The 16,995-nt window shown below is 33.8% G+C and overlaps 1 protein-coding gene across 14 annotated transcripts in view; it reads right to left on the minus strand.

Annotated features, from left to right (window-relative positions):
- The window catches only part of Fer (FER tyrosine kinase), a 486,842-nt gene that overhangs the window by 383,635 nt on the left and 86,212 nt on the right, over positions 1 to 16,995 (minus strand). For all 14 annotated transcript variants that reach the window (XR_012449076.1, XM_074076987.1, XM_074076984.1 and 11 more), the window contains 2 exons: positions 4,607 to 4,780; positions 1,392 to 1,491 (listed from right to left, as the gene is read on the minus strand). Coding sequence is in view for 13 of the 14 variants with exons in the window: in XM_074076987.1 (XP_073933088.1) it covers positions 1,392 to 1,491; positions 4,607 to 4,780 (274 nt within the window). In the remaining variant the exon portion in view is untranslated. The remainder of the gene's footprint in view (positions 1 to 1,391; positions 1,492 to 4,606; positions 4,781 to 16,995) is intronic.

Consider the following 16,995-nt stretch of genomic DNA (forward strand, 5'->3'; position numbering starts at 1 on the left):
AAGCAGAAACATGAAGTGTTAAGGGGGAAAAGAAAAAAGGAAGAGTAGGGGAGAAAGACCAAAAGGAAAAAGCTGAGAGGAAGAGGAGGGGGAGGAGAGGAAAAGGGAGGCTGAGAGGAAAGGGAGAAGGAAAAGCGTGACGGAGGGAGGGAAGAACTACCTCCAAATCAGAATCACTTCTAGTCTTCCAAGATAACAAAAGTATTCTCATTTTGTAAGATATAGACAAACAGAGAAGAGTTGTTTACTTCATTAATTCCCACAAAATAATAAGAAAACATATAATATATATGAGAAAATGCATTAGTAAAACAGAAAGGTAAATTAAGAGCCAAAGGAAAATAGTTTTAGTTAATAAAGCCGTTATTTAGCTAGGAAAAAATTTTAAAAAGAAGGAAAAATTGCTCATAATTCTTAAAAATCTAAACATGAAGGCTGCTTAATCACACTTAAACAGAGGAAAATATTGCTTAATTATAGCAAAGCTTTTATACACAATCTATGATTTTTACTGAAATGTAACATTTCAAAAATTTTAGACATATTATATGAGTGCTTAATTTTTAAAAATATTGCCATAAATCTTTATTTAAAATATAAACAACATTCATCTCTTCCCACTTACTTCTAAGACTTTTTATGAAAATATTAGAACAATATGGGCATTGGGGTGCCTATAATCCCATACCTGAAAGGCTAGGATAGGAGAATCACAAGTTGGAGGCCAAACTAGGCTCCACAGCAAGACCCTGTCTTTATATTTAAAAGAAAATAAAAAGACAGCAATGCTATAAAATGGTCTTTTGGGTTTAATGAGTTTTAAATACCACAGATAAAAACAAGATATAAAAAGATTTTTAAACAAATAGAATGCTTTTTCTTATTTAATGTTCTTTAATTAATAAGTTTAATGCTAGACAGAAAATTTTATACATTACTTGCATCCTATTACATAATTACTACTAAATGTAGTATGAACTATTCAAAAATTCTTTGAATCATTTAAAACACAAAAACTTGGAATGATTTACTACACAGTTTGTCAACTAGTCTACTTTAGTATATTTTGAGGTTCTGAATAGGTGGATTGCTCTAAATGGAATCATTTCACTACTTATCAGCATAACTTCAAATGGCAAGAATAAAAATCATTATAGTAGCCAGGCGCTGGTGGCTCACGCCTGTAATCCTAGCTACTTAGGAGGCAGAGATCAGGAGGATCACGGTTTGAAGCCAGCCCAGGCAAGTAGTTCATGAGACCTTATCTCAAAAAAACCCATCACAGAAAAAAGGGCTGGTGTAGTGGCTCAAGGTACAGGCCCTGAGTTCAAATCCCAGTACCACAAAAAAAAAAAAGAAATCATTAAACACTTTTCATAATTTTGCTATACCTTTAGCTAAAGCTTCTTTATATTTCTCTTTGGCAGAATTCATTTCTTTTATTAGTTGTCTATAGTTGGATTTCAATTTCTCCAATTCTGTCTTTGTAACCTATCAGAGAAACAATATGCAGAAAAAAATTTTAATGTTTACATTTAAATTGATCAAGAAGTTCCAGAGCATTAACTGATGCATACATACTTTAGGACTTATAGGTCAGAGTTGCTCTTTAATATGCAATTATAGATAATAAATAAAAAATAGCTTAAAAATCAGTGATAAATTCAATAGCATAAGAAAAGAGATAAACTTCTTAAAAGGGCAAATCAAGAGTAACATGGCAACCATCTAAAATGTAAAGGCTAATAAATCAATTTGCAATGTACAGAAATATTTTCTATTACTAAAAACTAAAATGTTTACAGAGTAACTGATTTATTAGAAAATAGGTACATTTCTTAAAAAGAAGAGCAAATCAAAAATAATCTTATCATATCTAAACTTTAAAGACCAATAATTTACTATGCACAGACATATTTTCTGCAATTTAAAAACTAATTAAAATATTCATTTTAATTATTTAAAGTAACTTTGAATTACCATTATTTCATCAGTTATAATGTATTTTTTTAAATATTAACATCTCTAAAAAGAAGATGCCTTCCATTTACAGGGACAATCATGGTTAGCCAGGTAGTAGTCATGTCAGGGGTCACAAGGAGCTTGCATGAATCTGGTTATTACTTCTATACAGTAACTAAACAAATGCAACTCCTTGACTCTATAGTCACAAAGCTACACAATTAAGGAAAAAAATATGACTCCTAGGTGTCCGCAAATGTTCTAATACATTTCTGAGAATGTAAGAGGTGCTCAAATTGCTTTTGCTGAAAAGCACTGACCCCTTACTTGGGCACATGAGTTAATTAAAAACAGGAGAAGCTTGGCATCCCTGTCTCCATTTTATATCTATGTTTGCTCTAAGCCATTCTCTTTGCACTCACTTTGCAATCAACTTGGATTCCAGAAAGGACAGAACTGAAAACATCTTTATGACAAGGGACTGAAACTTCCGATAAGGAACAGTGGAGACATGCAGAACAGACCACCCCCTCCAAATGAGGACAATTACCTATAATGATAAGGCTGCACCCTGGAGCAGGAGCAATCATCTCAAGGGAACCAGACTGCTCCCCTCAAGTTATAACAGTAATAATACCTTCTCCAGAACCCCTCTGGGAACCTTTGGACTGATATAATGGTAAACCAGAACACGCCTGTGACTAGGACTGTTTAACTCTGTATACATTGTCCCCTGCCCCAGTTCTTCTGTTTACTTAAACCTATAGCTCATGCCTGTACCCTGAAGCTAGGTGAAGATGAGCTGAGTGCTTACTCTGCCTCTTCCGACAGCATGTCCTGAGCTGTATAATAAGCCTCTTTTCTCTGCCTTCCCAGTGTCTCTTTATTTGGCACTTAGGGGTGGATTCCGTATGGCCAGACCTGGCATACGGAATCTCAGGAGTTTGGGCCTTGGGTCCAAAACTCCGGTTTCAAAAAGACAGCATCAAAAACTTGCCAAAGGGACAGCAGAAATTTGGAAGAAAATTTCAGAACCCTGTTTTAGAAAGTCTGCGTTACAATGTTCTTGATGACAAAGAGGATAACACTGTATGAATAAACAATAATAAAAAAATCAACAACTATGAGGTAAATATAAATGAGTTAAAATTATTCTCCTTTCAAGAAAAATCCCATTGGTTAACTTGTTAAGACGGCAAAGAATCAATTCATTGTTCTGAAAGCTGGCAGATTAATTAGAAAAAAACAACCATTTATGTTGCCTTTCCTATATGAACTGTATTTTAGAGTAACCAAATAATTGATACAGGAAAATTCTTCCTTATAGAAAAACTTCAATTAACTTGTACTAGGAAATGATATAAATAAAATACTGCCATTGTACAAACCCCAATAAAACAATGGATCTAAGTATAAGTATCAATCAGGAGCGTCTATATCTATTAGATTAAGGACTAATAGAAAACATGTTTAATACAAATTATTGAAGTTTTTGTTTTCCTTTGTTTTGTTTTGGCAGTACTGGGGTTTAAACACAGTTCCTCATGCTTGCTAGGTAGATACTTTACCACTTGAACCACTCCAACAGCCCCTTTGTTTTGTTTTTTATTAATGAAGATTAACATCATAAAAAGGTAAGTAACAAGAAGTCTATACTTCCACCTACAAAGTATTCTTGCCCAAAGTAAAGCCAGAATCTCATCAAGCCTGTTAATCTAATAATCCAGTTTGTAGGAAAAAAAGAAGCTTGAAGGAATAGGAGAAATAACATCATAAGATGCTAATAGCAAAATCAAAAATGAAGGAAATTCAATTCTGTATAGCAAATTATCCAGCATCTTCAACAAATAAAGGGCATTTTTCTTAGAAAGGACAGGAAGAAAAACTCACAGATTAAAAGAAAATTATCATTCAAATGCAATGTATGCACCCTGTTTGGATCCTGATTCAAATGAACCAACAGTAAAAAAAAACATTTAAACAACAACCATTTGAATGTAGGCTTTTAATAATATTAAGGAATTATTGTCATTTTAGGTAGATTAATAAAAGTACAGTTATCCTTATTTTAGTACTACAAACTAAAATATGTATGGGTAAAATGATATCTTGGATTTTCTTTAAAATAATCCAATGAAGAAAATGTTTGTTGAACAGTGGGTTCAAAAAACAGTGAATGATGGGTAGATAGAAGTTCCTGTTACTATGCTCAATTCTTTCACATACTTACAGATTTCAGTAATAAAAGCAGTTTTAAGAAAGTATCCAGAAAAAGACAAACTCCAAATGCAAAAAAAATTTAGGAATATGCCTAATTAGGTTATTTTGCCTACATTTTCTTTGTCATTTAATCAAAGTGTTACATGATACACATTTAATTTTTTTAAGGGGTTAAAAGCTATTTCAGTAAAAAATATTCTAATTAATAAAAAAGTACTTTCTCATAGCTTAATTGATAGCATTTTTTTGGTTAGGAGTAAAGTAACAATATAACATAATAAATGAAGTTTTACATACATAAAATATTGTTTACTAGAGATACTAAACCTGTTTCTTGTAAGGAAGTGATAAACAAACATCTAAGGTCAAACAGGAAAAAACTTTAAAAACAAATTAAGTAAAGAATTCATATGGGCAGACAAACCTTAATCAGCTCTGCCTCTATCTGCTGATGAATGCCTACATAACTTTTCTTCACCTGCTGCTTGTCCTTGATCATCATGGTGAGCCTGTGCAAAGGTCCAGAGTTCAGGTCCTCTGCATGTGTTTTCATTATCCTACTAAGTTGTTCCGTTTGCTGAATCATAAGTAGCCAAGACTTTAAAAAAAAAAAAAAAAGAGAGAGAGAGAATAAAGAAAATTATTTGTATTTGAGGTTCCCATTTAGCTGTGATTTAAATGTTCAAAAACTTAAATATTTAGCTGCATGTAAATGATTACATTAATATAAAATAGCAAGTTTGTGACAATTATACAAAGAACTGTGAATGATTCACATTTAACATCTTCAACTTCAACTTCAGCATTCAATAAAAGGACTAAGGGACTCTTTGAGAGTCCATATTTGCATTTCTCATTTGTTTACCAATTCAGTGAAATACATCTGCCCACATCATTCTAATGCCCATAAAGGTCACCAATTCTTAACGGTAACAAACATTCTCCCATCTTCATTGCAACCTGCTTTTCTATGGTGTCTGATACCAGTGACTCCTTCCTAAAACAGTCTTCTTTTTTGGCTTGCATGACTTCCTTTCTTAACCTTCCAACTTTTTTTCTCCCTTTCTAAAAGTTCCCACTTACTCTTTGGTATCTGGTCTTCTTTTGCTGCTTATATCTTAAATACTGGGGTCCTCTGGACTTGTATCTATAGCCTTTCTCTTTTCTTAACAAATCCCATTAGTGCTTGATACCACAACACATCTAAGGGATTTAACACACTGCCTCCATAGCAGAGACACATTATGGTGAATTTGGAGCGAGTGGTATAAGGAAACTGGTGGAAGAACAAATCATTTGTGATTAGGCTACCTAACCTACATATATACTGGGGAAAAAAAAACACAGAAATGCTCTCCATAGTAGTTCTTCAAAATGCTAATCAGAAACAATTGCTGGAGACCTAACATAGTAAGAAGGATCCATGTTAAAGGTAGAAAGAAAAAGGATAAGACATGGTTTTCAGTTACTTAAAGAGTAATTTTCTGAATGCATAAAATTTTTCTCTTCTTGTTCCTATTGCAATGAAATCCAAAATCAAAATTTTGTAAGACTCTAAATCAATGAAATAGCCTAATAAATAGTCTACACATCAAGGTCTAACTTGGTAATCTTGTTTTTGATACACTGCAATATATGTTAATTAATACATAAATAAATGGCAACTCTTAAGCACATGTTTAGGGAGGGCAGTCATTTTTAGTTGTGAAGTTGCTATGACATAAATGGAGCAAGACATGTGGCCTACAATCCCATCATATTTACTCACAAATTTGAAAAATGTAACTGCTAACACGCTCTTGACACCACAAAACAATTTTAAACTGATGTGGTGTGGGGCATGGTGGTACACACGTATAGAATCCCAGCACTCGGCAGGCTAAAGCAGGAGAATATAGATAGAACTCAAGGTCAGACTTGACTACATGGCAAGACCTTGTGTTGGGGGGAAAAAAACCTGATATATCTCTTCCTTTAAAACCTAAAATTAAACAAATAAATAATAATAAAAACAAACTACACAAACACAGATTAAAAAGATAAATTAAATGACCACAATATCATGTATGGCTTTGCCTTTTTCATCTAATATTTTCACCATAAAAAATACAATATTGGAAAAATGTTCTTATATAAAATATAAATATATAAATATATAAATCTTATATAAAGGCTTTGTAGCAATAAATTTTGTGAGCTATGCTGGAATCCTTGCAGCATAAAGGCAAAGCCTTCTTGGAAGCCAACATTAAAAAATCAATTAGGACAGATTTCCCCGCTCTCCCAGAAAGCACATCCCATCCTGCCTAACAGCCCTGTTCACTACAGTCACTGCACTGTAACCCTGTATTGGCCTCAATATCTCCTAATCCTACCCAGGTCACTAGCTACAAACCCTTGCACCCTCAGAAACTCCTCTGTGATTAGAAACTTCTCATAATTCTTATCAGAATTTTCCATTTATTTTCTAGCTTTAACAAAAATCTCGCTCTATCCCACTCCCAAAACCCCAGTGCCACTAATAAACATTCCCTCTCTTCCTGAAAAAGTCTTTGTTTCTTTTGGACCTCAGGCCACCTATCCCCACGAACAAATCCATCAGAAAGCCTTCAGATTCTATCTCCAAAGTCTACCACAAATTCACTCACTTCTTCATCCCCACTGCCACTCCTTTCAGAGATTAATTATCTCTGATTTAGACTTACATAATCAATCTCTTACCTAGACTATAACAAAAACCTCTTAAATGCTGTGCGCTCATGTTTCATTACAATTCATTCCTCTTAAAATAAGAAAAGAAATTAGTATTATCATCTTACTTAAAACTCTACATTACTTTCCTTTGCAATTAAAGAAAAATTCAAATCCTTTCTAAGAGCTATGACTCCCATAATCTGACCTCTATCTTTCCAACTTCATGTTTTGCCATTTTCCACCTAGTTAACTAAATTCTAGGAGCACTATTCTTTGATTTCTTGAACATATCATACTCCAATCTCTTCCTGGAAGCTATTCCCTCTTCCTGGAATCACTTACTCTCTTCACATGGCAAGATCCATCTCTTTCTTTCATAATATGCTAAATATCATGTAGCTCCAATCCCTGCAATTCTCTCTTTTAAAACAATTATTTACATGTATATACAATTGGTGGGCTTTTTTAATGTCCCCTAAACTGAAAGCAATACCCATGTCTCTGGTCACTATTTCAGGTATTTATTGCAATATCCAAAACAGTAGATACTAATAATTCATTGAAAGAAGGAAAGGTTAATGGACGGAAGAAAGAAGAAAAGAGAAAGGTAAGGGAAGATAAAAGTAGAACAAAACCATGAACTGAATATATACCATATGGGACTGGGGGCGTATAGCTTAATAGTAGAGAGCTTGCTTGGCAGGCACAAGGCCCTAAGTTCGATCTCCAGCACTGCAATAGACAGATTAGATAGAAAGACAGACAGATGATAGATTAGATAGATAGATACACAGACAGAGAAAGACACAGAAATATATGCCATTAGAAGGCTTTTTCAAATCTTTTTAACCTAGAATTAGAAAGTAAAGTGATAAGAAGAAAAAATAAATAGGTCTATCTTCAACTAATAAAACAATAGAAGGAACAAGACAGCATGTAAAACAAACAAAATAATAACCTAAAAGAATGGCTGAAGATAGCAACAAAATGTTGGATGATGTATTACTTGAGTTAAACAGTTGACTAGAATATTTGTTAAAAGAAAGGAGAATAAAATGTTAGCTGATGGTTAATAAAGAAGCAAGCAAAACTAAAGATACTCTTCAATATTTGCAATAAAACTGGCACAGCACTTTGCAGATATATTTCATTATAGCATAGCAAAGACCATGGCACAGACAAATTGTTTGCTGCTTAAGATAATTTTTGCAAGATAATTCTTTGTTGAGAGTTTTTATTATGAAAAAAATGTTTCTGAATCTATTCAGATGATTATACAGATTTTGTCCCTCATTTTGTTTGTGTGATGTATTATACTGATTGATCTGTCTATGTTCAATCATCCTTGTATCGGAGATAAATCCCACTTGATCATGATGTTTGGTCCCTTTAATGTGCTATTTTGTTGTGGTTTGTTCCATCCATGCTCATCAGAGATATTAATCTGTAATTATTTCTTCTTATAGTACCTTTGGCTTTGATATCAGGTAATACTTGTTTCATAGAATGAATGTGAAAATGTTCTCTCCTATTTGGTATTGTTTGAGAAGAACTGGTTTTAATCTTCCTATAAATGTTTTATAGTATTTACAAGTGTAGCCATCACATCTTGGCTTCACTTTCTTAGAAGGTACTTGATTATTGATTCAATTTTCCTACTCATTAATGATCTAATCAGAATTTATTTCTTCATAATTCAGTTTTGGTAGGTTATTATGTTTCTTATTCTACATATGCTCTATTTTAGAATCTCAGTTCTGTCTCTTAAACATAGAGATTCTTCTGAGTTCTACCTCAATTTCTCAATGTTATTTTGGTTTTAGGAACTTTTTACAACTATTCTCAATACTTGGAAATAATTTAGGTAGCACCAAAGTTTTATGATTCATAAATGTTTGAAAATAAAAGTATCTGGCTTTCACACTTTATTAGAAGTGTTATACTGATAACTGGTTTATGATAACCATGTGCTCTATGTTTTTTTTATTATTATTGTTCTATGGATATGTTGTAACATTTACAAAAGTTCTTACAATATATCATAATTATATTTACCCCTCCCCATCACTCTCTTTTATCCCTCTTCCCCCCGTTCCTAGAATAGTTTCAATAGATCTCACTTTTCCATTTACTACATGTGTACACAACACTGGCACCATATTGCTCTGTGGTTATTGATTTCTGAATTTTCTATCTGTAAAAATTAGATTCACTCAGGAAAACAACCTACATCAAGTAGTTCAATAGATTTAATTGGATTTAATTTGGGCAAAAGGTTCAAATGTTTTGGAAGAACCAAATGAAAACGGAAGAGAAAGACAGAAATACAGAAAGCAAGCGCACATGTAAGAGAGTGTGGGCCTTCTTTCTATCCTTTAATTCTCTCATCAGAAACCAGTTAGCGAGGGAGAGCATAAGCAAAGGGCTGAGGTCTATCTGTGAGTGACTAAATAATCTGTATCAATTTGAGTCAGTGGTAGATGGACCATCTGAGTTAAGTATGTCCTTCAGTGTCCAGGAAAATTTCACTTTTTCCATGTAGTTAAGGAGACTTCCTAACAAAATGTTGAACCTTTTAAATCCTGGTTATTTCATATGCTGTACTGCAAATTATCAGACTATGAAACACATAATAACAAAAATGAGTCCAAATCAAAATACTCTGAGGACAAAATTAACTAGATATTTTATAGTAAAACAAGTATAATCCAATTTAAAAGCTGATGTTAAAAGACTGACACTAAATACGCTGAGCTTTATGACCTGTCATTGTTCAGTTTCAGAAGGGAGAACTGCCAGGATATTACTACTGCTATCAGAAAGTATAAGTCTAAATATCTAAACAGAGATCAGGCCAGAAAAGAAATTATATTACCTTTTCTTTCCCAATATTTTCTCCCAGCTTCCTAGACCCAGTCCTCAAAATAACTTCTGTTTTCCTGGACTTACAGTCACCTGATTTGTTCCTCTGAGAAAGAACAATACTCAGAAAGAAAACTAGCCAGAGTCACCTTTCTCCTTCAGAAGCAAATCACCTAACCTCAGGTGAGGCTGATTAAAGACCTTCACAGTTCCAGCACCCTGCTCTTTCTCTATTTTACTGTTTCCTTAGTGTTATCCTCATAAACTCCTTGGTTTTATAACTCATGCCAAAGAAGAATTTTTGTTCATCCAGCTCTAGAGGATCTTTGTTAATGTAGGAATGGGCTATGTGGAAGTTTAAAATAAGATAATGGGTTAAATTAAGATCCTGGAAGATGTTCACCTCTTTCTGTGTGATATTCCTGCTCTCTACCACTACATCCCATTTCCTTGCTATCTCTTAGATAAGCTGTGTACTGTAATACTACATTCTCTGAAAAGCCACCTTCCTTGGCTCCTTCAGCTCAACATTTCTTTAAAAAACAATCTCACAAAAGTTGAATCAGGCTATATCATTAGGATACCTCATTTCTCTAAAGCTCTGTCAAATAAATGCTGTTTTCTTCTCTCACATCCTGGGTAACAAAACCAAAAGGTACAGTTGACGGACTCCATTACTTCTTTCTGACCTCATCCCTATTAAAGCTAACTTCCTTGTCTAAATGACCCTCTGCTCCTCCTCTTTAATATTACCTTCCTGCCAAGTCACAGGGTTCCCTTATTCATCCCTCTTATCAGTTAGATTAGGAATATGTTCAAGGTAACAAAGCAAATAAAAAGAAGAGCTTAGATGCAAATCCTTATCTATCTCTTAATGTGCTAGACCAATACAACTTGATGGATGGTGGATACAAAAGAATGCAAACCTAAAGGCCTGTATATCTAAACACTACTTTCAGGTCAATAATCCAATGAAGAAATGGGCACATGAACTGAATAGGGAATTTTCAAAGGAAGAAGTAAAAATGGTCAATAAATACATGAAGAAATGTTCAACTTCCCTGGCCATTAGAGAAATGCAAATCAAAACTACATTAAGATTTCATCTTACCCCAGTTAGAATGGCTATCTTCAAGAGCAAAAATAACAACAAATGTTGGCCAGGAAGCAGTGAAACAGGAACCTCTATACACTGTTGGTGGGAATGTATATTAGTATAGTCATTATGGGAAGCAGTGTGGAGATTCCTTAAAAAACTAAAAATAGCAGTGCCATATGATCCAATGATACCATATACCCAAAAGAATGTAAGTAGGACACCATAGAGACACTTGTACACAGATGTTTATTGCAGCACTGTTCACAACAACCAAGCTATAGAAACAACCCAGATGCCCTACAATTGATGAATGGATTAAGAAACTGTGATATATATAAATATATATATACATACATACACATAAACAATGGAGTTTTATTCGGACATAAGAAAGAATGACACTACATCATTTAAAGGTATGGAATTGGAGGACATCATGTTAAATGAAGTAAGCCAGGTTCAGAAAGAAGACAAAAGCCACATGTTTCTCTCACATGCAGAAGATAGAACTAAAAGGTAAATGTATATGCAAAACCAAATATGATCATATACACATCTGCATGTAGAACATGTCTGTAAGAGTGTAACTGCACTATGGAACTTGGGGGAGGAGGCAAAGAAAAAGAAAGTAGTAGTCAACAATATCAAAATACTTCACATCTGTGCAAGTAGATGACATAATGATATATACTGAAAGCTGCCAAAAAAGTGGGGAGGGTGGGTAAGGGAGAGTAACAGAGGGAGTTGAACTGACCAAAATAAAGCATATTAACAGCTGGGATACATTGAGAGACCCCTCTGAACAACGACTTTGGAATTAATCATGAAAGACAAGACTGTAAAATAGGTACAGTGGAGAGGGGGTTACTTCTGGGAAGAGGGGTGGTGAATGGAAAAGATGAAGATGAAGGAATAGGATTGATAGGCTTCATATACACAAAAGAAATAGAATGATGAAACCTCTTGTAATTGCTCTAAGTGGGACAGGGAAGGCATTAGGGGGAGGAAGATGGAGGGGGTTAGCTAATCAATGTACAATGTAAGGCTATTCAGAATTGTCACAACAAATTCCCCACCCCATACAACAAAAATGTGCTAATAAAAATGGAAAAAAAGAATAACTAAGCTAAACTGATGAGAGTACCTTTTAAACTGTTGTTCAAATTACACAGTAATCTTTAATCTTTAAATCAGTATTTTATCATTAAATAAGAGGCTAAAAGTCAAAAGGAAACACTATCTGTTCCCTTTAGCCACTTACTTTGTAGCATAAATACATTCAAGTAAAGAAATCCTTCTAAGCCAAGATTAGTGAGTCATTCTTGATATGACATACTGTTCTAAGCTATAAAGATGAAAATGAACTAGGCCTCACACCATAATTGGGGTTCTAACTAAAATAACAGTCAACTCCTCAAATCTCCACAAGCAGAATAATTAAGAAATAAATCATACTCTTATCTAACCAACCCCCAATACCATAATGGATAATCAGAAATAAAACCACCTGAAGACAAAGACACAGATAGCACACATTGTCCTATGCTCCAGGAAAACAAAATTACTAGTTTGAAATTTTAAAATTTTTGAAGATTTTTCAGAGTTCTGAGTGGTATATTGAATAATAGTCTTATTACATCACCAAAACATTACTTTTAGTTGAAATGCATGATTTCAAAGAATTTTCTAAGTTCTTAAATGTGATTTTTGATGCTGTTGTTTCTGATAAAAAGTCCCCTAGAAAGGAAACCTAAAACTTGAATGTGGTTGATGTGCTCACTGTCAAGGAGCAAATATAGTAATCTTAAACTGGCAGAGGCCACTATGGGGAGGGAAGTAGGAAGTAGTGAAGAGGTCTGACACAGATGAACCTACGTGGGTTGCATAGAAGCAATGCTAGGAATCTCTCTGCATAGCTACCTTTATCTCAAACTAGCAAAAACACTATGTCTTTCTTATCACCTATGTTTTCTCTTCAACAAAATCAGATAACAAGGTGGCCCAAACAATGTATACACATGTAAGCAAATGTAAAATGACAAAATAAAAGAAAGAAAATAATAAATAAATTTTTTTAAATGTCCCCTGGAAATAAATGCATCACTTATTTTATAATAAAAAAGAATGATGTAATTTAGAGAAATTTTCTTCTCCCGGAAAAAGAAATTAGCTGAACATACTAAACAGCATCCCAGCTTTGTAAAATAATTACTATAAATCTTAAAATGCCTATTTTTTGCTTTGGAAATCAATAGCATAACAGACAGGATCAGTAATTCTAGAATGAATACATGATGTAAAGTAAACTCTGTACTCAATTTTTAAAAAGGGAAAAACTATTATGGGTAGAAACCTGTATCTCTTAGAAAAACACATCATGTTCTTTCTTGCCTTCTACCTTTGAACTAGAAGATGTGTGGTAAGGTAAAGCAGTATTCGATAAACAGGTAGTAATTTAAATGTTTTGAGTTCATTATACCAAAAAGTATTTATTCTGGGACATGAAATAAAAGAACAAACTACTACTAGAGCTATAATTACAGTAAAGCACTGAAAATAGTCAACAAGATGACTAAAGCTTGAAAAATACCTAAATAATAGTTGGCATAAATAGCTTTTTGCTACCAACTATATCCCTCCAACTACTTGTTTTCTTTCTTCTTGCTTAAATTTTTTTAAAATGCAACATTAACATTCCATGAAGAATACATAGTTTTTGCACTACACAATAACTCAAAATAAATGGTTCTCTGAAACAAAAGATTTTACTCTGAGTTTGTCTATTACATAAGAAAAATGTTGAGTCTCTGAGTCTTCAGGGGATATAGAAATCAAGAAAACAACTCATTAAATTTCCCTAAAACCAAGGTTTTCAAAGATTCCATTGTAAATGCAAAAAGAGACCTTCCATACTCCATGTTTTCTTTAAATATAGCTGGTTTCCTGACTTCAAAAGGATCATACCTCTGGCTGCAACACGAGCCTTTTAAAAATAACAGTTCTTTAGCCCTATGATCAGAGATTCTGATTTAATATGCTTTTTGACGGTGTCTAAGTATTGGTATTTTAAAGCTCCCCAAGTAGTTCCAATGAACAAGTCCTGGTATAACAAAAATATAGCAGAATAATAATAATCACTGGGTTGTGCAAAATCATAAAATAAAAGCTGAAGAGCTTATGGACAAGTAGGGTTGGGGCATACCACCCAAAATTAATCAGGGCCAGGTGATGGTGACTCACACCTGTATCCCTAGCTACTCAAGAGGCAGAGATTTCAGGATGGCTGCAGTTTATAGCCTGCCCAGGCAAACAGTTCACAAGACCCTATGTCAAAAATACCCAACACAAAAAAGGGCTAGTGAAGTGGCTCAAATGGCAAAGCATCTGCCTACCATGTGTGAGGCCCTAAGTTCAAACCCAGGTACCAGAAAAAAAAAAAAAAGTTAACCAGTTATGCATTTTTTAAAAGACAAGAACCTAATAAAAACTTTTTATAAGTTCACACATACGAAATGATTAAGAAAACATACTACTACAACAAACATGGTACTTTAACCTCAAAAGACCTAATGTTTACTTGTCAGAGTAGGTTTTGGAAGGGTTATGACTTATGTTACTGTAAAGTGGTAGATATCTGAAATTGAACAGGAAATTACAATGCCATACATGAATGAGTGTGGCTCATAAGGAGCAAACAAAGGTAGCCTGTAAATGACTAAAGCGTGTATCTGAACTATATTCTTTTTTTTTTATTGGTACTAGGGGCTTGAATTCAGGACCTCGTGTTTGTTCGGCAGCCACTCCACCACTTCAGCCACTCCACCTGCGAAATGTATACCTAAGCTATTTGGTTCAGCTTAGTACAGTTTTCTGCATACTTCTTCCTCCAGTTTCCCACACAAGGAAAATTCACATAAAGCTCAAATTATTCCCTAACATCTTAATTGTGCTGTAACATATTCATGGGGGGATTTTGTTTTTGTTTTTGTTTTTCAATGCTGGGGTTTGAACTCGGAGTCCAAACCTTGAGCCACTCTAGTAGCCCTTTTCAGTGATAGGTTTTTTTTAAGAGATAGGATCTCGCAAACTATTTGCTCAGTCTGGTATCCAACCACAATCCTCCTGATCTCTACCTCCTGAGTAAATATGAAAAAAAATTGCGTTTTTAAATTAAGTACTATACTAAAACTGACTCCACAGCCTGAGAATTACTGCCTTGCACATGTTTGCATGTGTAACTATACTTTTACAGGCTCAAGTTACAACATATTACTAAATAATAAATCCGGTTCACCAAAAAACACTTTTTCATTACTTTCTTCTCATGTGATATATATAGTACAGCTAATACGTCAATTCACTGTGTTCAAAAGGTAGGTCAATATCTTTCTTCAAATAAGTTGTGCAATTGAAGATTACGTATAGCACCATTCAATAAAATGGTGTTCAAAATATAGCTGATTGTATTTGGACAGGTGTAATTGTAGAGGAATGGGAAAATACAAAGCAAAAATTACCTTTGGCATAGAATAAAATAAGTCCTCAAAATATGAGTTAGATATATGAAACTGTATTTGTGGTACTCACTTTTTGAGAAATACAAACAAAAACCACAGAAGATATCATTTATTATGAATCAGAGAGAAAACTTCGAAAGTGTGACCACATACACTGCTGATCAGATGAAGTGGAAGCTGGCTCCCTCATATACTTCTGGGAATACGGAAAAATGGATAAGATCTATAGTGAAATCTACATGTATACTGTCAATATATAGCAAAACTACACACCAATTTACCTTTTGATCTAAAAATCCCATTTCCAGAAATTTACCTTGAAGACATCCAGAATATAACACTATAATCTGAACAATGGCATTTCTGCATCATTATTTGTAACTGCAAAATACTATGGAACCTACAATTCCACACATAGTAAACTGGTTGAGTACTCCACCAGAAGAAACCAGGACTCGTAAGGAAAGGAGTTTATTCTAGGACTGTAGAAAGGAACATTCAAGACAAGTGTGGAATACTTATTACACCAGGTCCTCAAAGAATGAATGTAAAATAGCATCCAGGTAGTTGAGAGCAAAAATGGTTACATAAGTCTCCATCAACCAATATTTCTTCCAAAAGCAGTACAAAGAAATGAAAAAGAGAAATAAAAACACACAAGAAAATATGCCCTAAGGATTGAAGACAGAATGTACATATTACAAGAAACTAAGTAAAAATAAAAATAGCCAAATCACAGGGTTTCTAGATTGATGTTCTAGATTAAGGAACACTAAAGAGATAAAACTAAATGAAATAAGTGATTGTGGTTTGGATCTTGAATCAAGATGAAACAAAGTTGCCAGAAAAGGGCACTACTGGGACAGTTGAAAAAAGTTAGATATAGAACTTATTTTCAATAATAATATGCAGTAGTGCATTATATAGCAGATGCATTCTTAGAAAAGACATGCACAGGTATGGGACAGGATATCTTCAACTAAATCATCATAAATGGTTCAGGAAAATATACAAATACATATATATATTGAGAGGGAAAGGGAGCCATAGAGAAAATATGGTAAAATGTCAATACTTGATACATCAAGTGAAGGACATAGAAGAGTTCTCTGTTTTATTTCTGAAGCTCTACAATAAGTTTTAATGTTTTAATAAAGACATGAAAATCAGTAGTTGTAAGACTTCCACTTTCAGTCACAGTGGAGAAACAGTGATTGATTTATCCTCTTACATGAAACAACTAGTGACTATACAAAAAAATAGATAAAACAGTAGCATTCAAGACACTGAACATCAATAAATGAAAGGCAATGATCCCTGAGAAACTATAAATAAATTATCTGGGCCCTAAGATTATTTCAGCTTACTGAGTGGAGAATGTCCAGACTACAACATTGAAAGAGTCAAGCAAAACCAAGTAATCTCCATCATTTGAGAAGAATGCGTTTGGAACACAAGCCAAAGTAGTCAGAGTACTAGTAGAACTCATTATCTTACTAGAAAAAGGAAAAGCACAGAGTGTTAAAGAGATCTGCACAAAGAGAAAATTTAGGAGATGTGCAAAGAATACCCCTCAATTATTTTAAACATTAATCAGCTCAAAGTGTGAGGAAATTACTCAACACCTTGGAAATAACCACT

This window comes from Castor canadensis, chromosome 6, assembly GCF_047511655.1.
Source record: "Castor canadensis chromosome 6, mCasCan1.hap1v2, whole genome shotgun sequence".
In the NCBI taxonomy this organism is placed as follows: Eukaryota; Metazoa; Chordata; class Mammalia; order Rodentia; family Castoridae; genus Castor; species Castor canadensis.